The sequence below is a fragment of the Cynocephalus volans genome, chromosome 3 (assembly GCF_027409185.1).
Source record: "Cynocephalus volans isolate mCynVol1 chromosome 3, mCynVol1.pri, whole genome shotgun sequence".
NCBI classification, from domain to species: Eukaryota; Metazoa; Chordata; class Mammalia; order Dermoptera; family Cynocephalidae; genus Cynocephalus; species Cynocephalus volans.
Window position 1 is genome coordinate 87106360 of NC_084462.1, and position 25726 is coordinate 87132085.

General features: G+C 41.8%; 1 protein-coding gene across 1 annotated transcript in view; it reads right to left on the reverse strand.

Moving 5' to 3' along the window:
• Nucleotides 1-17188: 17188 nt before the first annotated feature.
• GLDN (gliomedin) overlaps nt 17189-25726 on the reverse strand; it is a 57001-nt gene continuing 48463 nt past the window's right edge. Inside the window, exons 6-10 of the mRNA XM_063092265.1 lie at nt 25516-25632; nt 22031-22114; nt 21807-21932; nt 20590-20740; nt 17189-17666 (exon numbers count right to left, since the gene is read on the reverse strand). Of these exons, the coding sequence (XP_062948335.1) occupies nt 17189-17666; nt 20590-20740; nt 21807-21932; nt 22031-22114; nt 25516-25632 (956 nt within the window). The remainder of the gene's footprint in view (nt 17667-20589; nt 20741-21806; nt 21933-22030; nt 22115-25515; nt 25633-25726) is intronic.

Genomic DNA, 25726 nt, shown 5'->3' on the forward strand with positions numbered 1-25726 from the left:
GGGACTCCATGGTGGTCCCGCTGCCTTGGCTCTACTAGACATTTCCCTGGTGGGGGCTTTCTGTGGGGACTCTGACCCCACTATTCTGCTCAGCATTGCTGTAGTAGATGACCTCTGTGGTGGCTCTGCCCCTGTGGCAGGTCTCTGCCTGGGCTTCCAGGCTTTTCCATATATCCTCTGGAATCTGGGTAGAGGCTGCCATGCCTCTACTGCTCTCACGCCCTGCTGGCCTGCAGACTTAACACAACGTGGATGCCACTGAGGTTTTGGGCCTCTACTCTCCAGGGCTGCTGCACAAACCACACTTGGGGCTGCTCCAGCAGGAGCAGCTGGGATCAAGGGAGCAGGATCAGTAGGGCAGCTGTGCCTCAGGTCTGTCCTCTGGCACAACTCAGTCCTTCTAGGCCTCAGGGCTTGTGATGGGTGGGGCCCCCTTCCAGACTTCTGAAATGCCTTCAGGACTTTCCTCTCATTGTCTTGGCTCTTAGCATCTGGCTGCTTCACTGCCAAGATAATGTCTTTAGCAACCAGTTTATCTGCTTCACCCTTGCATTGTTCTCTAGCAACCAGTTTATCTGCTTCACCCTTGCATTGTTCTTTAGCAACCAGTTTATCTGCTTCACCCTTGCATTGTTCTCCGGCTCTCTGCTTCTTTACCAACATGGCTAGGCTGCAAAGTTTCCAAATCTTTACGCTCTGCTTCCATTTTGAATTCTGGATTTACATCATGCCTTTGCCGCCATAACTCAGAGTAGGCTATTAGAAGTAGCCATGCAGCATTCTTAATGCTTTGCTGCTTAGAAATTTCTTTGGCCAAATGCTCTGGTTCACAACTCTTAAGTTCCATCTTCCACAAAGTCCAAGAGCATGGACACAATGCAGCCAGGTTCCTTGCTATGGTGTAGCAAGGGTTATCTTTTGTCCAATTCCTGATAAGTCCCTCATTTCTATCCGAGACCTCATCATCTGCATGGCCTTTACTGTCTGCATTTCTATCAGCATTCTGCTCTCCACCACATAAGTCTCTAAGACATTCCAAACTTTCCCTCATCTTTTTCTCTTCTTCTAAGTCCTCCAAACTCCTCCAACCTTTGTCCATTACCCAGTTCCAAAGCTGCATCCACATTTTCAACTATCTGTATAGCAACGCCCCACTCCTTGGTACCAATTTTCTGTTTTAGTCCGTTTTGTGTTGCTATAGCAGAAATACCTGAGACTGGGTAATTTATAAAGAAGAGAGGTTTGTTTGGCTTACGATTCTGGGACAGTTGCATCTGGCACAGCCCTCAGGCTGCTTCTACTCATGGTGGAAAGTGGCAGGCAGCCAGCAGGTACAAGTAGATCACATAGCGAGAGGAAGCAAGAGAAAGAGAGAAGGTGCCAGGGTCTTTTTTAAGCAGCAAGCTCTCGCGGGAACTAATAGAGAGAGCCCAGGGAGAGCATTAATTGGCTCATGAGGGATCTGCCCCCATGACTCAATCGGTTTCCAACACTGCCACATTGGAGATCAAATTTGCACATGAGTTTTGGAGGGGACAACACAACCAAACTCCATCATTATTTTATTTGATTACATGTTGTATTAGTCAGGGTTCTCCAGAGAGACAGAATCAATAGGATATGTTATAATTATATGAGAGGGATTTATTAGGGGAATTAGCTCATGTGGCTATGAAGAAAAGTCCCATGATAGGCTGTATATAAACTGGATACCGGTGGCGTGACTCAGTCCAAGTCCAAAGGCCTCAGAACCAGAGAAGCTGATGGTGTTCTTGGTGTAAGTTCTGGAACCCAAAAGCTGAAGAGTCTCAAGCTCTGATGTCCACAGACAGGAGAGAAGAGGGTATCCCAGCTCCAGCGGATCGAGAGAAAACTTCACCTCTTTCCTCTGTCTTTTATTCTCTCCGGACACCCAGTAGATCCGCCCCCATGACTCAGTCAGTTTCCAACACTGTCACATTGGAGATTGAATTTCCACGAGTTTTGGAGGGGACAACACATTCAAACTCCATCAGGCCCCATGTTGGTTTCATTAACTATCTTAAGCTATATATGAAGGGTACTTCAAAAAATTCATGGAAAAATTTGTATTATCTTTTAATTCTGTTTTTCCATGAAGTTTTTGAATTAGCCTTTGACACAAGGGCTTAGTATCTGAAGCAGATCCAAACGAAACACAAACCCTTTTTGATCTACTTCCTACCACAAACTCAAATCTGAGTATTGGCTCATAGCTTGCTCCAAAATAAGGGAGGTCAGAGTGTACCCAATGACAAAAAAAACCAGAGGAAATGAGCTTATGAGAGGCTTTATTATCCCAGGCCCTAAAGCAAAACTGGCCCAAGCTACCTAACCCAGGGCAAGATACTTTAAACCACATTAACAGAATGAAGGAGAAAACCACAATGAGAGCTTTCAAAAGGAGGGAAGAGAACTTGCTCTATTAGAAACAGCAGCAAGAGGTTCCAGATTTACATGCTTGCTTGAAACAACTAAAAAACAACAAAAAAGACAAAATACATAAAATAATAGTTCTTAAGACATTAGACATCAGGGCCGACCCGTGGCTCACTCGGGAGAGTGTGGTGCTGATAACACCAAGGCCCCAGGTTTGGATCCCATATAGGGATGGCCGGTTCGCTCACTGGCTGAGCGTGGTGCTGACAACACCAAGTCAAGGGTTAAGATCCCCTTACCGGTCATCCTTAAAAAAAAAAAAAAAAAAAAGACATTAGACATCAGGTAGGGAAGGACAGTGATCCCTGAGAGGTGAGTATTTTAATTGCCTCAACTTACTACCTGGAGGAAGTTTCTAGGCCACAGGTAGGGAGGGAACCCAAGCAGAGCCTAGTAGTCTTTCTGAGTTGCCAAGATAAAACTGGGATTCTGGGGAGTATAAGGTGGCTAGAGTTTTCAGGCCAAAGAGGAGAGAGTTTCATAGGGAGAGGTGTGCTAAAGGTCCTGGTCAATATTCAGCCAGACATGGATCAGTTCATGTGTGTGATAAAACTACTAGTGTCTAAGAAAAGCACTACATAAAGGGATTAGAGATAACAATATGATCACACAAAGCTGGGGGAGGTTTATATTCTCACCAACCAAACTTATAGTTTATGGGGCATTAGGTAGAGTACTCAGAAGGGTTTTAATGCAGTAGTGGGACAGAATTAGTCCTAGGCTCAACACTGCCCTGATTCCACATATGAAAGCTAAAAACGAGAGGATCAAACTATTTCCCAAATAACTATATTGCATGTCAGACCAAAGTTCCAGAATATTTATAGGAATAGAAAAATATCCAGCACTCAACAAGGTGAAATTCACAATGTTCGGCATTCAATAAAAATTACCAGGCATAAAAAGAAGTAGGAAAATATGAGCCATAATGAGAAAAAAAAGATCCATCAAAAAATGATCCAGAAATAATAGATGATAAAATCATTAGATAAGGATATTAAAATAGCCACATGATTTTATTCCATATGTCCAAATATGTTAAGTAGAGACATAGAAGATGTAAAAAAGACCCAAATTAAACTTCTAAAGATAAAAACTGTAATGTCTGAGATGAAAAATACACTGGATGATATTCACAGCAGATTAGACATTGCAGGAAAGAATAGTGAATATGAAGACAATAGAAACTACTCAAAATGAGGGGCTGGCCAGTTAGCTCAGTTGGTTAGAGTGCGGCTTTGTAACAGCAAGGTCAAGGGTTCAATGCCCTGTGCTGGCCAGCTGCGCCTCTCTCTCTCCATATGTAGATGTATGTATATTGTGTGTTTGTATACATATATATAATGTATGTGTGTATATATACACTATTGTAAATGAAACAAACAGAAAACACTAGAACAAAATAAACAGCACCAATGAACGGTGGAACAAATTTAGGAATCCTAATATACGTGTAATTGGAGTCATTGAGGGAGAAGGGTGAAAAAGATATAATTGAAGAAATAATGTCCAAATATTCTCCAATTTTGAAGAAAATAATTAACTACAGATCCAAGAACTTTGAAGAAACCCAAGCACAGGAAGCATGAAGGAAACTTCACCAATGCGTATCATCAAATTGCTTAAAATCAGTGATAAGAAAAATCTTAGGAGCAGCAATAGAAAAATAGACACATACAGAGGAAGAGCAGATTTCTTCTGGAAATAATGCAATCCAAAAGATAGGGGAACAACATCTTTAAAGTCCTGAAAGAAAAACCTGTCAACCTAGGATTTTTTACCCAGTGAAAATACATTTCAGTGAACTACAATAGAGTACAGATAAACAATAAAATCAGAAAAACAATACATTAACAAAATGAGAAGTTCAACAAAGAGAAACCATAAAAAAGAACCAAAAAGAAATTCTGGAGCTAAAAAATACAATGACTAAATTGAAAATTCTTAGAGAGCTAAAACAGCAGACTCAATCAAGCAGAAGAAAGAATCAAGGAGCTTAAAGATAGGTCATTTAAAATTATCCAATCAGGAACAACAACAAAGAATGGAAAAGAGTGAAGAATGCCTGTGGGAATTATAGGACATGATCAAGCAAGCCATTTTATACATTATTGTCTTAGACGGAGTAGAGGAAAAAATAGAGGCAGAAAGCTTACTTAAAAAAGCAATGACAAAAAAATTTCCCAAATCTGGAGAAAGATATAAATATCCAGGTACAAAAGCTCAAAGGTTTCCAATCAGGTTCAATCCAGACAGAGCTATGGCAGTTCCTTGGTATCCAGAAGACTGGTTCCAGAAACTTCTGTAGTTAACAAAATTTGCAGATGCTCAAATCCCTTACATAAATGGCTTAACATTTGCATGTAACCTACACACATTCTCCTGTATATTTTAAATCATTGCTAGATTACTTATAATACCTAATACATGTAAATGCTTTGTAAATCATTGTTATACTGCATATGCTTTTTATTTGTACTAGTTTTGGTTTTTTCATTGTTTTTAATTTTTAAACACTTCATTGTTTGAATATTTTTGAGCTATGGTTAGTTGAATCCATGGATGCAGAATCTGCGGGTAGAAGGCCAACTCTACAAGGCATATCATAATCAAACTGTCTGCCATAGGCTGAATGTGTCCCCCCAAATTCATGTGCTGGAAACCTGATCCCCAGTGTAACAGTGTTAAGAGGGTGGTAAATCCTATTATGGTATTTGGAAGGTGGGGCCTTTAAGAGGTGATTGGATCATGAGGACTGTGCCCTCATGAATAGATTAATCCATTCATGGAGTAATGGATTAATGGTTTAATGGGTTATCAGGGAGTGGTTCTTATGGCTTCATAGGGAGATCAGGTGAGCACATTAACTTTCTTGATCATGCCATCCTCTCCATGTGAGACCCTTGCTGTCACAGGACCCTGTAGATTGTTCCCACCCAGAAGAAGGCCCTCACCACATATGCTCCCTGGACTATGGGCTTTCCAGCCTCAGAAACTCTAAGAAATAAATTTTATTCCTTTATAAATTTCCAAGTTTCAGGTATGCTGTTGTAAGCAACAGAAAATGGACTAATACACTGTTGAAAATCAAAGACAGAGAGAGAATCTTGAAAGCAGCAAGAGAAAAGAAGCATGTCACATACAGGGGAACTCCAATATATCTTTCATCAGATTTCTCAGCAAAAACCTTACAGGCAAGGAGAGAATGAGGTGATATATTCAAAGTGCAAAAAGGAAAACACTGCCAATCAAGAATACTTTATCCTGCAAAGCCATTCTTCAGAAATGAAGGAGAGATAAAGCCTTTCTCAAACAAACAAAAACTGAGAGAGTTCATCGCCACTAGACCTGCCTTACCAAATATGCCAAAAGGAGTTCTTCAATCTAAAAGAAAATAATTCTAATTAGTAACATGAAAGCATAAGCAAGAAAACTCACTGAAAAAAGTAAATATATAGGGAAATTGGGAATACTTCAATACTGTAATGGTGGTGTGCAAATTACTTATATCTTTAGCATGAAGGTATAAAACTATAAAAAAGTTATTAAAAAAGAGAAAACTATTAATAATAGCTACAATGATTTCTTAAGAAGAAGTTGAATCCTGCCATAATTAGGCAAGCTGCTGCCATGGACCCAGGGCCCAGCCAGGGTTTTGAGGCATGGAGCCAGGAGAAGCTGAACCCAGCTGCAACTAGGCCTGCTGCTGCTGCTGCTGCCCTGAGACCCAGCTGGGGGCCTGATGCAAGGAGCCAGGTGAAGCTAAAGCCAGCTGCAACTAGGCAAGCTTCCACTTCCACCCTGGGGCTCAGCTGGGGGCCTGAGGCATGGGGCCCAGAGAAGCTAACACAACCACAAGTAGGCAAGCTGTTCCCACAATCCTGGGGCCTTTCTGGGGTCCAGAGGTATGGAGCTTGGGAAGCCAAGCCCAGCCTCAATTAAGTACGCTGCGGTCACCACCCCAGGGCCCAACCAGGGGCCTGAGTCATGGAGCTGGGAGAAACCAAATCCACCTGTAACTAGGCAAGCTGCCACCACCACCCTAGGGCCCTGCTGGGGTCCTGAGGTATTGATCTGGGAGAAGCCAAACCCAGCTGCAACTAAGCACACTGCCATCTCTGACCTGGGGCCCAGCTGGGGGCTTGAGGCATGGAGCCTGGAGACGCCAAGCCCAGCTGCAACTAAGCATGCTTCTGCCACTGCCCTGGGCCTTGATAGGGTCCTGAGATACGAAGCCAGGGGCTGCAACTAGATAAAGAGCACACCCAAAACACCATTTCCACACAGGTAGCCCACCACAGCCACAATTGCCATGGCTGACGCAAAAGCTGCAGTCACAGCCACCATGCAGATGGCATGCCAGACTCCCAACTGCATTGACATAAGGAGAGGCACCAGTGGACACCAAAAAGAAAAAAAGTAGAAGGGGTCCTCTCTCTCCACAAAGCACATTCCAGAGTAATAGAAGAAGCATCTCTTTTACGATAATAGGGGAGGACTTGATCACACCTGTCTCAGTACTAGACAGAGCATCTAGAAAACAAATCAACAGAGGAAGTTAATTCTCACCACAAAAAAAGTGAGGTAATGCATATGTTAATTGGCTTGATTTAGCCATTCCACATTGTATACATATTTTATTTTATTTTTGTATATGTATTTTAAAACACGATGTTGTACATGATAAATATATACAATTTTTTTTGTCCATTAAAAAAAAATAATTTTTCTAAAAATCTCCAAAAAATATATACATGCTATAAACCTAAAGTTAAATAACTCTAAAATGACACAATAAATAATAACTAATAAGCCAAGAAAGGAAATAAGGTGAAATTATTAGAAGTTTCCATCAATCCAAAAGGCAGTAGTAAAAGGGGGGAAAAAGGAACAAAGAACAGATGGAGCAATAGAAGAATTACAGTAAATGTAAATAAACTAAACCATGGGCCTTCAACTTTTTTCTTAAAGGGTCTGATAGTAAATATTTTAAGTCTGTTGGCCACATTGTCTCTGCTGCAACTATATAACTCTACAATTGTAAGCACAAAAGCAGTCACAGATGATGCACAAGGAAAACATTTATAAAAACAGGCAGCCCACAAGGCCGTATTTTGCTTTGTAACATTTCAATTACAAAATCCATCAGTAGTGCTTGCTTGGATTCCCAGTAGCAGAGACACTTCTACGGAAGACACTTATACTGCATTGTTTTCAAGATACCAGAAATATGAAAAATCAAGAAAGTACACCACCAAAGGGTAATAACTCTCAACCTCTAGATCCTGTAGAACAAGAAGCCCTTGAAATATCTGACAAGGAATTTTGAGGGATAATTCTAAGGAAACTAAATGAAATACAAGAAAACTCAGCTAGACAACATGATGAAACGAGGAAAAGTATACAGGACCTGAAAGAAGAAATGTGCAAGGAAAACAATGCCCTGACAAAGAATGTACCAGAGCTTGCCAAGAATTTCATTGAAGAATTCAACGAAATAAAAAACAACAGAGAGTTTAACCAGGAGGCTTACAGAAGCAGAAGAGAGACCTTGTGACCTTGAAGTTGGGCTGTTTAAATAACACAGGCAGACAAAAAATAAGAAAAAAGAATTAAAAACATTGAAGAAAGTCTAAGAGATATATCGGACACCCTTAAGCGCTCAAATATCCGAGTCATGGGTATTCCAGAAGGGGAGGAAAAAAGAGATTGCATTGAAAACATATTCAACAAAATAGTGGCAGAAAACTTCCCAGGTATAGGAAAAGACACAGATCTTCAGATTCAGGAAGCTCAAAGATCCCCAAATGTATTCAACCCAAAAAGATCTTCTCCAAGAAATGTTATAGTCAAATTGCAAAATTCAAAGACAAAGTGAGAATCTTAAAAGCTGCAAGAGAGAAGTGTCAAATCACCTATAAGGGAGCCCTAATCAGACTAACATCAGACTTTTCATCACAAACCCTAAAAGCCAGAAAGGAATGGGATGATATATTCAAAATACTAAAAGACAGAGATTGCCAGCCAAGAATACTCTACCCTGCAAGGATATCCTTCTGAAATGAAGGTCAAATAGTATATTTCTCAGACAAACAAAAACTGCGGGAGTTCACTACCACATGACCACCCTTACAAGAAATTCTCAAGGGAGTACTGGGTTTGGTACCTGAAATATAACTACCACTGCCATAAAAATTCAAGAAAAATCAAACCCTACTAGTAAAACAAAAAGGCAACAATGAAGAGAAAAAAAAAGTTTATCTACAACCCAAGGAACCAACAAATACAGAAGACAAGCAGTAAATCAGAAAGAAAGGAACAAAAGGCACGTAAGACATCCAAACAAAAATCAATAAAATGCTAGGAGTAAATCAACACTTTTCAATAACAACTCAATGTAAAAGTATTAAATTCCCCAATCAAAAGACACAGACTGGCTGACTGGATTAAAAAGGAGGACCCAACTATATGTTTCCTTCAAGAGACCCACCTCACCTATGAACTCACATAGATTAAGAGTGAAAGGATGGAAAAAGATTTACCATGTAAATAGAAATGGAAAACGAGCTGGAGTAGCTATTCTTATTTCTGATAAAATAGACGTTAAACTAAAAACCATGAAAAGAGATAAGGAGGGCCACCACATCAGGAAGACATGACAATCATAAATATATACGCACCCAATGTTGGAGCAGCCAGATTTATAAAGCAAACTCTATTAGACCTAAAGAAGGAAATAGACACTAATACCATAATAGCAGGGGACCTGAACACCCCACTATCAATATTGGACAGATCATCTAGGCAAAGAATCAACAGAGAAACACAAGATCTAAACAACACCCTAGACCAATTGGATTTGGCAGATATCTATAGAACATTCCATCCACCAACCTCAGAATATTCATGCTTCTCATCAGCACATGGATCATTCTCCAGGATAGAGCACATGTTACGTCACAAATCAAGTCTGAACAAGTTCAGACCACAATGGATTAAAATTGGAAATCAATAACAAATGAAATTCTGGAAACTATACACATAGAAACTAAACAGCGTTCTACTTAATGACATATGGGTCCAAGAAGAAATCAAACAGGAAATCAAGAATTTATTGAAACTAATGAAAACAATGATACATCATACCAAAACTTGGGGGATACTGCAAAAGCAGTACTAAGAGGGAAATTTATCACATTAAATGCTTACTTCAGAAGAATGAAACCTAATACTTCACCTTAAAGAACTAGAAAAACAAGAACAATCCAAACCTAAATTTAGCAGATGGAAAGAAATCAGTAAGATCAGAGCAGAACTTAATGAAATTGAAACCCAAAAAATGACACAAATGATCAATGAATTAAAAAGTTGGTTTTTTGGAAAGATAAATAAAATTGACAAACCATTACCATGGCTAACTAAAAAAAGAAGAGAGAAGATTCAAATAACAAAAATTAGAAATAAAAAGGTGACATTACAACTGATAACTCTGAAATATAAGGATTCATTCGAGACTACTATAAACAACTGTATGCCATCAAATTTGAAAATCTGGAGGAAACGGATAAATTTCTGGACACACACAAACTACCAAAACTGAGCTAAGAAGATGTAGAAAATCTGAACAGGCCAATAACAATAAAAGAGATTGAAGCTGTTATCAGAAAGCTCCCAACAAAGAAAAGCCCAGGACCAGATGGATTCACAGCAGAATTCTACCAAACATTCAAAGAGGAATGGACACCAATTCTCTACAAACTATTCCAAAAGATTGAAACAGAGGCAATTCTCCCAAACTCATTCTATGAAGAAGAAAGAAAAAAGAAAGCTACAGGCCAATATCCTTGATGAATATAGATGCAAAAATCCTCAATAAAATAATAGCTAACAGAATACAGCAACACATATGCAAAATTATACACCATGATCAAGTGGGATTCATCCCAGGGATGCAAGGTTGGTTCAACCTACAGAAATCAATAAATGTGATACACCATATCAATAAAATCAAACACAAGTACCATATGATCATCTCTATAGATGCTGAAAAAGCATTTGATAAAATTCACTCATTCATGATAGAGACTCTCTACAAGTTAGGTATAGATGGAAAGAATCTCAACATAATTAAAACCATATATGACAAACCCACTGCCAATATCATCCTGAATGGGGAAAAGCTGAAAACTTTTCATTTAAGAACAGGAACTAGACAAGGATGCCCACTCTCACCACTGCTATTCAACATAGTGTTGGAAGTACTAGCCAGAGCAATCAGAGAAGAGAAAGAAATAAAGGGCATCCAGATTGGAAAAGATGAAGTCAAACTGTCCCTGTGTGCAGATGACATGATCCTATATATCGTACAGCCTAAAGCCTCTACAAAAAAACTCTTGGAGTTGATAAATGTTTTCAGCACAGTAGCAGGATACAAAATCAAGACACAAAAATCAGTAGCATTTCTATTCTCCCACAGTGAATGTGCAGAAAGAGAAATCAAGAAAGCCTGCCCATTTACAATAGCCACCCCAAAAATAAAATACTTAGGAATAGAGTTAACCAAGGATGTGAAGAATCTCTATAATGAGAACTACAAACCACTGCTGAGAGAAATTAAAGAGGATACAAGAAGATGGAAAGATATCCCATGCTCTTGGATTGGAAGAATCAACTTTGTGAAAATGTCCATTCTACCCAAAGTGATCTACAAATTCAATGCAATCCCCATCAAAATTCCATTGACATTTTTCTCAGAAATGGAAAATCTAGACATTTATATGGAATAACAAAAGACCATGCATAGCCAAAGCAATTCTGAGGAAAAAAAAATAAAGCTGGAGGCATAACACTACCTGACTTTAAGCTATACTACAAAGCTATAATAACCAAAACAGCATGGTACTGAAATAAAAACAGACACACTGATCAATGGAATAGAATAGAGAATCCAGAAATCAACCCATACACCTACAGCCATCTGATCTTTGACAAAGGCACCAAGCCTATACACTGGGGAAGAGACTGCCTCTTCAGCAAATGGTGCTGGGATAACTCGATTTCCATATGCAGGAGAATGAAACTAGATCCATACCTCTCACCATATACCAAAATCAACTCAAAATGGATTAAAGAAATATACATCCTGAAACAATAAAACTTCTTAAAGAAAATATAGGAGAAACACTTCAGGAAATAGGACTGGGCACAGACTTCATGTATACGACTCCAAAAGCATGGGCAACCAATGGAAAAATAAATAAATGGGATTATATCAAACTAAAAAGCTTCTGTTCAGCAAAAGAAACAATTAACAGAGTTAAAAGACAACCAACAGAGTGGGAGAAAATATTTGCAAAATATACATCTGACAAAGGATTAATATCCAGAATATACAAGGAACTGAAACAACTTTACAAGAAAAAAACAAGTAACCCAATTAAGAAATGGGCAAAAGAGCTAAATAGGCTTTTCTCAAAGGAAGTTATATGAATGGCCACAGACACATGAAAAAAATGCTCAACATCACTCAGCATTTGGGAAATGCAAATCAAAACCACACTGAGATACCATCTCACCCCAGTTAGGATAGCTAATATCCAAAAGACTGAATGATAAACGCTGGCGAGGTTGCAGAGAAAAAGGAACTCTCATACATTGTTGGTGGGACTGCAAAATGGTTCAGCCTCTATGGAAAATGATATGGAGGTTCCTCAAACAATTGCAGATAGATCTACCATATGACCGAGCTATCCCTCTGCTGGGAATATACCCAGAGGAATGGAAATCATCAAGTTGAAGGTATACCTGTTCTCCAGTGTTCATTGCAGCACTCTTTACAATAGCTAATAGTTGGAACCAGCCCAAATGTCCACCATCAGATGAGTGGATATGGAAAATGTGGTATATCTACACAATGGAATACTACTCTGCTATAAAAAAGAATGAAATACTGCCATTTGCAACGACATGGATGGACCTACAGAGAATTATATTAAGTGAAACTAGTCAGGAACAGAAAGAAAAATATCACATGTTCTCACTTATTTGTGGGAGCTAAAACTAAATAAATAAATACACAAATAAACTGGGGAGGGGGAGGGAAGAAGACACAACAATTACACCTCCTTGAAGTTGATGTGACAAGCGAACAGAAAGGAGTTTGTTGGGAGGGAGGCGGGAGAGAGGTTTCGGTAATGGGCCACGATAATCAACCACATTGTATAATGACAAAATAAAATTAAATGTAAACATTAAAAATAAAAGAATTTTTGCAATCATAAAAAATGAATAAATAAAGGTCAAGGCAGCAGGTTCTTGAACCTCTTTTTCATTATTTGGGGGCAGTTTTATTGTAAATTTGTTGTAAAACTAAGGGACAATTTTTTGGTGGTGTGACAGTGTTATCTACCTGATCAAACAGCCTAGCACATGGAAATTACTGACACTCTCCCTGATCATTTCTGCAGCTGTAGATAAGGCTGTAAGAACAACAGGGTCACTTTGGTGCCCTGTAGGGATGAACTACAAAGGTAACAATTACAATTTGTCAATGTATAGCTAAGGGCTAGGGCTCACACACCCTTCAAACCTGCTGTACAGACTGGACCACAGACCCCTCACATGCCAGACTGGGTCACCAGACCCCTCATACACAGGGGGTCTCAATTACATGAGCTGGGTAATTGGGAAAGATCCTGGGAGCCATTGGCAGATGCCATGAGCTCAGTTCTCAGCTTCCTTAGCAGCAGCAGCAGCAGTTTATTGATCCAGCAGCAGCTTACAGCAGCCTATAGCGGCAGCAGTGGTGGCCTCTCGGAGGGTCCCGGGGTCCCTGGCAGCAACAGCTTGCAGCAATGGTCTCCAGCAGCAGTAGCAGACTCCCTGTGACCACCCCCCCTCCCCCAGGGGTATCCTGGGGGCAGGGAGGCACTGTGTAACAGAGCCACTTGTCCTTTATGTTTAAGTCCGTTAGTCCAGGACACCTGGGTGTGAGTCAGACAACCCAGGAACATGGGTCCCCATGTGTAATTACATTAGACAATAAGCAAGTAACACCTGGGTGCACGTGCATATTTACATCAAGTGCTCGGCAAGATTCTGAACATCTGAGGGAGTCCTGACCATTTTCTTATATTTTCCCTACAGTCAAGAATCATAATTTTCAGACTATTTCACATAGAAAAATCAAAGGAGATAAGTAACACTATTATCCACATTTTACAAATGAAACAGAGGCTCTGAGGGAAGGATTAAGAGACTTGCCCAAATTCACACAAATCCAGTTTTAAAAATTTGTTCTTTTTCTTTTTAGCCCCAAATATTATGTACTCAGTTGCCTTGCCCATGCCGATAATAAAGTCTTCATAGAATTTATGTTTATGTATACCCAGATCTAATTACTAGATTTTAACTCTTCATGTTTTCCTATAGAGAAAACTTAGTCTGTATCAATGACTTTTCAGTATTCAGAAGAAGCTAGCAAATTGTGAGAGTTTCCACAGAGAGGCAGTCAACATACTTGTAGTTGTACCACAATATTGTTTAGGGTGGTTATTTTTTCCTTTTAATTGTTACATATAAATTAACAAGAGGTAGGAATGACAATACACTTGTTTCAACATGTGATTGTACTCAGCAATGATTATTTTATTTGACTAAAGTTAAATAAATTACAGTCAAAAAGACATTTGTCATTATTCATTTGTTGTTCAGAATCTGTGGTTACAGATGAGAAATTATAGCTCTTAATGATGTAATTCAGAAGGTCACAGCAGCTGGTTGAAAACTGAAAAGCCCTATCACTCACTCCTTCAGATGGTTTGACATCAGATAGTCATGGCCAAAATATACTCTGTGCGGTTGGAAAATGACACCCAACTCTTCATTTGACTTTTTGCCTTGCGACCTTGAAGGTAATGAAACTGTGAAAGTGCCAAAGATCAGAACTCATCATTTTAAAACTTTCACCCCAGAACTTTTCCTCTGTCATAACACCTGTGCTGAGTGATACGTTGAGACCAGAACCACCTGCACAGCTTCAGTAGGACACTTTATCAGTTGAAAGAAAATGCTTTGTAATAGGGTCCAGCCTAGCTTTGCGGTTGGGAGGGATGGTTTTATTTACTTCCCAGCAGGAAAATATCTACTGTAGATTAAAGAAGAATTAGAGAATTATCTGGTTTGATTCTGACATCAGAAGTGCAGATTTTGGAAAGTGCTTTAAAGCAACTTTGTTTATAAGTGAGAGTATAAACTGCTAAAACAATGTCTTGACTTAACATTAAGTTTTACATTCTATTTTAGCAGTGAGCACAGAACTTTTTTAAAAGTCAAGTACAGGAAAGAATAAATTAATTCTTAATTTTTTTCACCCTATAAAGACAAACTGTTAGCCAGATTACAAAATACCCATTGCCATTAAACATCGGTCAAACTGAATTGTCCCTATATTACTCTAACATAGCAGGAAAAAAAAAAAAATCCCAGTACGAGGACTCTAATAGTGAGTATATGATTCTTTACCTACAATTAAGAGAGCCAAGATAGGTCCGATATCAAGACTTGGGGCTTCTAAAACATTTTTCTAAATGGAGTATGTGCTAATTCAATTACTAACCTTTTTTGGTTGCTACCATACATACAGTTAGCATTATATATATTACTATGAAATTATATTCATATCCAGATCTCCTGTGTTCAGAAACAACATCCCGTATATTTAAAAGAATGCTAGCATTCATTAGACACATTGGTCTTGAACATGAAACTCTTACTTAGTCACAAAACATGAATCTGAAGAGTAGTTTTTATCTTTTTTTTTTTTTTTTTTTCTGGATCCGAACCCGCGGCCTTGGTGTTATCAGCACCGCACTCTACCGAGTGAGCCACGGGCCGGCCCTGAAGAGTAGTTTTTAAATGCTGTGGTGACATGACAGGACCAATCTAATGAAAAAGTTGGGGGAAGTTTCAAATACCTATTATCTTGAGAACACAACAACAAACAATCACTGAAAGCTGCCTGGGTATTTTCTGGGGGTGGGGAGATTTAAATATTTAAATCTGTACATCTCCTAAGTTTTAAAATGCTTCTATTAATAAGGTATAAAACCAGGACTCAGGGCCACTGAGAATGGATTTGGGTGCAGAGAAAAAGTTTCAGAACACACACAAATTAGGGCAAATTGCTGAATAATCTTTTCATAAGATTTTCTCTAGGTCCTTTTCTTGGCTGCAGGGCCATAGTAACTTTTTCCAGCTTCCTGTCTATTCTCAGTGGCCCTGTTTGGACCTCAGTGCTGGGCTGAAGGATGTTTGAAGAAGTGAGTTGGCAGAAAATATGCATATGTAAGGGCATTTAGGAGAAAATTAAACTGGATTCTCTGCAGCGTCCAAGGAGACCAGATCACATCTTTTAAAACTATGTTAGAGAAAGAATTGTTCCTTGACTGCCTTTTGTGGCGGGCCACTTCATTTTATGTTTTTATCACCTTTCCCCTCTACCAAAACCTCAAACCATTTAAATGCCACTTCTTAGTCTAAAACACAACAGGCTCTGGTGAATAAGACCTTCCAACATTCAGGCTCTCACTTTACATTCTCAGTCCGGGGTCAGCAAACTTTTTCTGTAAAGAGCCACACTGTGAATGTTTTAGGCTTTGTGGGCCGTACAGTGTCTGTTCCAACTACTCAACTCTGCTGCTGTACAGCGAACATAGAGTCCTTGTCCATGGCTACCACAATACATAAACAAATGAGCATGACTCTATCCAATAAAATGTTATTTACAAAAATAGGCAATGGGCGGTCTGTGGCCCTTGGGCCATAGTTTGGCCACCCCAGTTCTATATAATAACTGCAAATGGTGCCTCTCTTCTGAACAGTAAAAAGTGCTTCCCATGCTTCTAGCCAGATTAATGCCTATCCACACAGTACTTAGTACACTGATAGTGGATCCACAGCTGTGGCAGAAGAAGCCAGAGAGACCTGAGGATTCAGTGTTTATGATCCAAAGCCACAAAGCAACATGATCAGAAATTGATAGGAACCTGGATGGCCTGATTCTGTTTCATTAGGAAGCCTGAGAACATAGTCCTTCCTTGCTTTTCCTAATCTTGGAGCTGCAATCAGGAGCTGAGGATAATATCTGTTCTGTGGCAGCAGATGCAGAAGCAGAGCAAAGTAACAAATTATGCATAACATGGTACCTTAGAAATCTTAAAGGGTCAATGCATCTTCCCAAAGCACCCAATATAAGTCAGCACTGAGGAATTCACCGCTTAAGCAACAGGACTCATCAACTCAAGGTAAATTTGCTCAGCATGTGGCTAAAAAAAAAAAAAACCCTAAAACAAAAAACAGAACCAGATATATAAAAGTTGTGAGAGTAGCAATAGCCAAGAATCACAGAATTTCCCACAGGTAGAGGAAATCCTACCAGTCATCTTAGCCAGCTATTTCATATTACCAGTGGGGAACCTAAGGCCCAAGGAAGGAGAAGTAACTTGCCCATTTAGTTTGTGAAGGAATCACCAAATCTCCGCCATTTAAACTTCCAATCCATTGCTATTTCACTAAGCAATGTGATTTGAAAGGAGGCTCACTGATCATATAAATGCTCGTGTCACAAGATTGTGTTGTAAGTACCCGGCTACCCTTAAAGACGAGTTTTCTGTTGGGATAGAAATGGTCCTAGAACATCCAAAATTTGCTGAGGGAAACAGAATCTAGCACATCACTGGTTTAATGTAGCTGACAAAAAGTGCACAGGATAAAGCATTAAATGGCCATCTTCCCATGAATATAAATGCTGTTCTCTCATGTTGTACGATAACATGGCAAGAACAGACTGGGAAGTTCTTAAATCAAAGCTTGCATTGATCTGTTTCCCTCCTAACAAATCAAAGGCAAATGTTATCCTCATATCTTTGGTGTCTGTGACATAGAGGATTCCTTGGGCAATGAAGGCGTTGCCGGCCTTGGATTTGGGGTACGTGGTATTGATGTGCTGCACCACAGAGAATGTCCTCTCATCCAGTTGTGCGACGAGAATGCTTGAGCCATCCACGCTTGAAGCATAGATAATCCAAAGGCCCTTTTCATCTACAGCTAGATTGAAGTAAGTCTTGGAATTTGCAAAAAGGTATTTTCGATCAAAATACAAGGCATTTTCAAGCTTCAGAGTTTGGGATGTTTTTTTGCCAAATTCAAATCTGAAGAGTATAAAAAAGAAAAAAAGATATGAGTCACCATATTTGTGGACAAAGGTGATTCGTTAGGCTCTTCTATTAAACTGAGCTAGTAGGTCTGGGTGAGGCCTGGGATTGTGCATTTCTAACAAGCTCCCTGATAATGCCTGTTCTGCAGTGTAAATGCCAGTGACTCCTGCTAGCAGAGGAAACAAGGAGGCAGTTGTGTGGTGTTGAAGAGAATACTCCTGGGGGTCAGAAGGAATTCATGTCTAAGTGACCACTTACTAGCCATGTGACCCTGGGAAAATTGCTTAGCCTCACTAATTTTCAGGTAGTTGTTGATCTCTTGAAATGCCCTCTCAAAGATTCTTAGAGCTGCGAGAGGCTGTAAAAGATGATCTAGTCCAGTCCTCTTATTTTACAAGTGAAAAAGAAGTGACTAGTTCATGAATATGAATAAGTGTCCGAGTCAGAGTTTGAACTTAGGTTTTCTAACTTTCTAAGTTTGGGGGTTATTCCTTCACTCCAGGTGGGGATTTTAAAAAGAAAATTTTTGGAAAAAAATTTCACAGCATTCTAAATTAAGAAAGTCACCAGCTGAGAGGAGACACAGCAAAGTCATGGCTCTGAAGACAGTTTTCTTGTCTGGTAAGTGGCTGGATGAATTAAACCGTGGCATGGAATCCCATGCCCCTTAGCTCCTGGAGGCTGTGTGATTTGGCAGCCTCCAAATCTGAATCATATCAAAAAAGTGAATTATGATTCAAATGGTACCTAACTCCAAGAATGGAAATTCAGGGACATCAGGCTAGAAGAATAGGAAAACACCAGAGGGTGCCATTGAGCAGCACAAGAAATGTACACTGTGTGAACCTGTGGATATGCATTCGAGCGTAACCAACTTTAAGTCTGTTTGAAAAGAAACTAGAGAAGAGTAAGGGCTTGGGAAAGTCCCTGCCCACCTCAGCTCATGAGAATTCTCCTTCCTCTGAATGCCTGGAATTTAGTACTGCAATTTGGCCCCCAGCAGCTGCATTCCTTGGTGAGACTTGTCTCTCCCAGCAAGAACAGGTCTAATTCAAGTCTACCTCTTCCTCAGCTCCCAGCCTATGGCCTGGCATAGAGCAGGGCTCAGTGCAGGCCTCCTAACCAGTGCATCACAAACTTGGCTTCATTGGAAGACACACTTTCCTAAAGAGGCCAATCCTTATCCGGGGCCTGATAGAGTTTGGACGTGCCGTCCCTGCCAAAACTCACGTGGAAGTCTGATCTTCAGTGTGGCAGTGTTGGGAGCTGTTTCAGTCATGAGGGTGGATCTCTCATGAATGGATTAGTGCTGTTACTGGGGGGGTGGGTAGTGAGTGAGTTGTCGCTCTATTCATTCGCATGAGAGCTGCTTGTTTAAAAGACCCTGGCACCTCCCCCCCCCGTCTTATTTTCTCTCACCATGTGATCTGCTTTTACACACTGTCTGCTGTCACTTTCTGCCATGAGTAGAAGCAGCCTGAAGGCCATGCCAAATGCAGCTGTCACAGAATCCTAAGCCAAATAAACTTCTTTTCTTTATAAATTACCCAGTCTCAGGTATTGTTATAGTAACACAAAATGGACTAATACAGGGCCCATTCATGCCAGAACTCCCCTACAACTCCCAACCTCCATGTAATGATAGCCCTATATGACATGGCAGCAGGGAGCTACAAGATTAAATGAGAAGCTCACAGGAAGGTGTGTGTCTTGCCTTCCAAGCAGGAGATGAGTCAGTTGTCCTTTTCTACTAGCAAGAGACTCTGCCCAAATTGGGTGGCCAGGGAGACGTAGAGATGGTGGGGGAGTCGGGTAGAGCGGAGTGAGAGGCAAAGGAGCGGACGCTTCCTGCCATGGCTGACACCTGTGTCTAATGTGGCTGATCTAATTGCACATTATACTAGGGGTCCCATCCCCATCCTAACATGAACACTCAAATGTCAAAACGATTGTTAAGGCTAGAGCTCACAATGGGTAGGAGGAGGATCAGGAAGAAGGAGAAAAGGGGCCCAGTCCTCCCTCAAGGTCATTGTCTTTTGTTTTGAATGATTAGGACCATAGCATTTGTAATGCAATACTGGGATTATTGTTTCTCATAGGGGTAGAGCTGGAGGGACTCAAAGGCTGTAGTGCCTCTTTTTATTTTTAGTGGAGACCACAGGAGGCGGTCTGTAGTCCAAGGCCAGACAATGAGCAGGCGGAAGAGCTGGAACCAGAAACCAGGTGTCCTGACTTAGAGTTCATCGCTTTTGATTTGCCCGGGACCCCCTGCTTCTGCCTCTAGAGCCAGGGTTTGATTTCTTCTTCAACTATAAAGACAAAATTTAAGCAGTTTTTGTGGGGAGGCAGGAAGGCTCAGCCTCCCCAGGTGACCCCCTCTGGTCGCCTTGGGAAAGCAGAGGGAGGAGGAGAGCTGGCCCAAGGAGAGCTCCATCAGGATGACAGATCACTCTGAAGGCAGAGACACCTGACTTTGGGTTGCAGTCCCTACTGTTAATGGTCTCAGTTGTGATGCAAAAATCCTCACGCCCAAAGTTTTTTTTAAAAAAACAACCCATATCATAGAGTGAGAACTTCCCATTGCTAGAGGGAGCTCTGGGTTCTGGCTGCTTCCCTTCTCAAAGGATGAGAAAGCTGCAGCCCTTACACTCCACGTCTGCTTCTTCCTGGCTCTGACCTTCTCATGGTGTCCAGACCAGTAGTAAACACATACCCTGGCAGGGTTTGGACCGTGGGGCTCACTCACTGTAGCCTGTGATTCATTTGGTCAACAAACCGTGATTGACATCTGTCTGCCAGCCCTGAGGACATAAAGATGATGAAAACACAGTCCCTCCCCCTAAGTAGCTCAGGAAAGCACCACATAGTAGGCGCTGTCTGAGATGCATGAGGAGGGACTGGATCCAGACAGCCTCACCTCACTATGGTGTTGGAGCCTCCTTTGTGGTAGTAGAGAGAGTTGTTGTAAACGGCATGCCCACAGCCATGGAAGTAATACGGGAGGTGGATGAATGTGTAGCTGCCATTCAGAAGTGAGGGCTGGTCTTTGAATTCCTTCACCATGATGCCTGTAGGAGGGAAGTCAGGGAAAGGCTGTTACCTGCCATCCAGCAATCAGCTTGGGAGTGAATCGGAGAGGAATTTACAAGGAACGAAGTCAAAAGCAAGTTGTTTACTAAGGTCCACTTTGAAGGGTCCATGACTCCCAAACACAAAATCAGTTCTCCCCATGGATTCTTGAAATGTTTTTGAAAGCCACAGAATTGGCTGTGCTCCTCCCAAGAGAACTATGTAGCAGCCCCTCCCCACCCCACTCTGTAGTGTTTAAAAATTTTCCATAGAGCAGCGTAGGCCTATACCAGGAACAGCAAGTACCTGGCCCTTGTGCAGTCACTGCTTGCCTCCTCCTGCCCTTCCTGCACTCTACAGCAGTCACTGCTAGTGCACAATATTACTCTTTCCCTTCAAGCCACAACATCCTTCTTACCTGGTAATCTAGGAACTTACTACCAGCTGACCAGTTAACTTTGATGAAATAAAGAAGCTATTTCTTCTGTGCTATTTTTTCAACCAATGACTGTGGCCACCTCTTCTGGAACAAGGCCACTGTTATCATCACTGGCAATTCCTGACCACATCCCTTTGGGACAGTGCGATGAGGGTCATGTTTAGATACAGTGTAACTCAAGGTGGCACTTCACCATCTCTCCTGGGTTCTCTGTCCAACAATGTGTGAGAAAGATGGCCAAAAGTATGCTCCAGGGAGGGTGCCAACCTTAGAGAAAGACTGCACATAGTTTGTCCCTGACATTTCTTCCACGTTGTGGTTGGGGGTTTATAAGGCCTGCAGCCATATGCTATTTGTTTTCTTCTGGATACTTTACCTAAAATTGGATAGGCTGCATTGGGGGGTGCCCTAGTCATGTCCCTGTGACCTGAACTGCAAGGCTTGCCACCAGCATGTTCAAAGGAGGAAGTTCTGCCTACTCATTTGTGCTTTCTAAAACAAAGAGCAATTTATGACACCAATTAGCAGGGATTTAGACACACAGAATTAGAATAAGCCCGAAGGTAGACAACAGATCAAAAATACAACTACAACACAGATACGGACCATCTGCCAAGTGAAAGTACCTGAAAAATGTTCAGTCATCCAAATACGGTCATCGGTCTTGTTAGCAGACTCTCTTATCCAAGTCCCAAATGTCTCTGTAACTTTTAATACTTGCATTGGGTTTCCAATGGAAGCAATCATAGATTCTGCCAAAAAAAGAGAAAGGAATATTAATCACCTGCCAATTATTGCTCTAAGGCATTCCAATTTCTGAATTTCAAAACAGGATGCTTTGTTTCTGTACCTGCTTGTGGGGAATGGTGTTCATTGACTTTCTCATCAGCTTTTCCAACCAAGGTATCATCATTTGGTGTGGCACAGGTCTCACCTAAAGTGACAACAATAATAATCAGAGCAAATACAGTTGGCACAGTGAGATTTGTGTGACCTCGTAACTGCTGCTTTCCCCTACCTCGTTCCAGATTCTAGTCCCACCAAGTTTCTTGGTTGCTTGCTTTTAAGCAACCCCAAACCATACTCTTCTAAAATTTCCCCCTCTGCTTGGTGTTCCCTACAAGCTTTCCATGACCATAGTTGCTAAGATGATACAATTCTAAGAAGATGTCAGTAAAAGAGAAAAGGTGGCCTGAGCTAGCTCGTTCAAGCTCTCAGCAATCTGGGGGGAAGAGAGACTTGACACCCCTGACTTCTCTGGCAAGTGGTATCACTATTGCATTGTTCTGGAAAGACTCTCACTTTCAGGTGTTGGGGCCCCGAAAGCAATACCCCAATGTGAAGGCCTTAGAAGCAACCTCAAAAGCAAAGTTTTCCTCTGACCTTCTCCTGCCCTCCTGTCCCTCAACCTCATTCTCCCCTGAGGCAAGTCATAGAAACTGGAATTCCCCCTTCCCCAAGGTGGGTCACAGGTAGTCTCTAATCTTCACCCCTGTCTTGGAGCTGGCCATAAAGAAATCCTCTGACCTACTTACCTTGTCTGATTGTTGGTCATAAAACCCCCATTCCAGAAAGGCTCCTGCCCCATACCATGGAGCAAGGAATGCTACAAGCAAGGCCAAGAAGAATCTGAACAGACAGGCTTTGCTGTGTTTCCCTACTCAGTCTGTTATCATCAGATCACACTCTTCTTGTCCAGACACATTTCTACACAGCTATGCTTGCTTCATAGAACCTAAGCATAGACATGGACAATTTTCCCTATATCTTTGGATCTTCATTCTGAAGACTCCTGTGTCACATAAAACTATGAAATAATAAAAATTTGTTACGCCTTTTCTTCCAATTAATCTGTTTATCAGGTGATTTTTCATCAGGGGTGGAAGGGATGTCTTCCCTTAGCCCCTACACAGGGAAGTTGGTGGGGACATGTGAAGAAGCAGCCTCAGAGATGGGGTGGCCCACTTCACACAGGTCTTCCTTGCAAAGGCACCGGGAAAGGAAGCACAGAGCCTCAGAAGAAGAAGAAACCTGGAGACAGTATGGCCCAGAAATGGGTAGTCCCCTTACTATTATTTCCCCACCTGTCCTTGCTTGAAGGCCTGGTGGGGAAGGAGACAAGGTCCTTGACCAGGTGCCTGATTCATGGTTGGCTGGAGGCTACACCTGAGCTGTAGTTCATCCTCCTTGGTTTGTCAACGTTCTCCCTAGTGAATGGGGCTTAATTCTGACCTTTGGTGAAAAGGTGCCTTTGGGGTGGCAGAAGCCAGGTGGAGGAGGGGATGGAAAACGGCCAGTGCAAAGGTGATATAGTCAGTGGACTGGACTGGAGGTGAAACCATGGTCTGGGGCAGGTTGGGACAAGTCCGGCTTTGGGGGAAAGGACAGCCACACTCACCTAGACAAATTCTGAGGGGTTCAAATCACCTTGTGGTGGCTAGACAGAAGGGTAGCCTCTTCGTCGTCACTAGAGAAGCTCACTGAATGATTTGAAGGGGTTTATCAGTAAACTAAGGAGGCCAGGCCCTATGTAATCTCTAAGCTTCTCTCTAGTTGGATAAGCCTGTGTCTCTCTGAAGTCCTTCCGTAACCTGACAAGAGCAGTCCCAGAAGCTGTTACAACTCCCCCACATGCAATCTTGCTGCCTTGTATTTGATCTGGGGTTTCTGCTTAGGAAATTAAAGGGTGTTCAAGAATTGGAATTGGAACAGGGGAGAGTGCCAAGTTCAGATGCAAAGACCATCAAGAACTCATTTCGAGGAGGCAGAGTGGAAGATAATTGCCTCTCATTTAAAACACTTTTCACAACTCTGGGCCCAACCCCTGCCGACCCAGCCTCTTAGGAGATCAGCTAAGCAGAAGAGACTGCTTCTCCAGACACTGACTGTCACTGGCTGACAGAGCCTTTGACAAATTAGAATTCTGCAGAAGCCCAAGTCAGACCCCCCTCATCTCAGGTGAAGGTTGCCCGCTCAGTTCATTCTCCAAGGGAAGGTGAACAAAGAGCTGATGCTAATGGATGGAGTGGGTGGCAGCAAAGAAGCAGCTCTGCTGTGACTTGACATCACGCTAACTTCTGGGCAGAACTGTAATCAGAAGAAGAAACCTGGAGACAGCATGGCCCCCAAATGGGGAGTCCCCTTACCACCATTTTCCCACCTGTCTTTGCTTGAAAGCCTGGAGGTAAATAAAGTCCTTGACCAAGTGTCTGATTTAGGTGATGGGAGGCTATACCTGTGCTGTAATTCATCCTCCTTGGCTTGTTTATTGATGGGGTGGTGTGTGTGACATCTTTGAAAGCACATGTTCACCCACTCTGACAGCTGAGTGCATGCACCCAAATGTCATCCAGAAAGAACAGTGCACCAGACAGAACTAAGGACTGTTAGGAAAGTGGCAGTAACATTCACAGCAAGTCTGGGAGAAATCCCAGTCAGGATCCTCCTCTATGTTTCCCAATGGCACCAAGTTGTGCCTTCTCATGGTTTGAGTTAGGTGATAGGTCCTGGCTCACCTCTTTTGGGGAGAAGTTCTATTATTACCATAGAAGTACTTTCCATTAATATGACCCTTGATTTCTACTTAGCTTTCAATCCCCTGCCCACCCCTGCCACAAACTGGCTAAAGAACAAGTCCTCTTGGCCCACGAGAGATCAGGTGTTCCTTGCTCTGATTGGCTTGGGTCAGGTCTCAGAGGGTGAATTTCCATCTCTAAAAGGAAGATGCTTTAAGAGCCAGCACAGTGTTGTCAGGTATACCTGGATTTGAATCCTAGCTCTGCTGCTAACTGAGTGATCTTGAGCAAGTTACGTGGCTCCTCAGGGTGTCAGTTTTGTATCTCTAAGCTGGATGATCACAGGATTGTTCTGAGAATTAAATGAGCTAAGTATTTAGCACATCGTCAGCACTCAAATTAGTGGTGGTGATGGTGGTACTGTGGTGACTATTTGTGGGGAGGTCACTGACATGAACCCCTGCTTCTTCTCCTGAGCATGGGTCACACCCTTCGCCCTCCCAAGAGTGCATCGCTGTGAAGAGTTAGCCACTTAGCAAAAGAGAGGGATTGTGGATATGGCAAGGAGGAGGGATAGTCTAGTGATAAATGAAGGGATGAGGGAAGGGGGTGGGAGGCCCAATTCTACACTTGCCCCCAGTCCTCATCCCTAGGGCAAATTGCTCAGACCTTCTATGAGCCTGTTGCAAGGGAGATCTTCCATTTTGGATAAAATCTCCTCCCAGTGTTTTAAAAAATCTGGTCACAAAGCCTAGGGTGCAGACCAAGAGTTTGGGATCATTAGTGGAGGAGGTGTGTTGGTGAGGCAGGGGTTCGTGACCTGGGCACTGGCCGTTGAACATGTTTGGCTGCCGAGGGCCTTTGGCTCTTCTTCCAGGGGGTCCTGGAGGGCCTGGAGGCCCAGGTGGGCCAGGTGGGCCTTGGTCACCTTTGGCACCTGGAGAGAGAGAGAAAAAGGGAAAGAGGGAAGAGGAGGGGGAGAAAGATTGATTAAAGTGCTATAAACAGAGATTGGGTCACGTGAGGGTAAA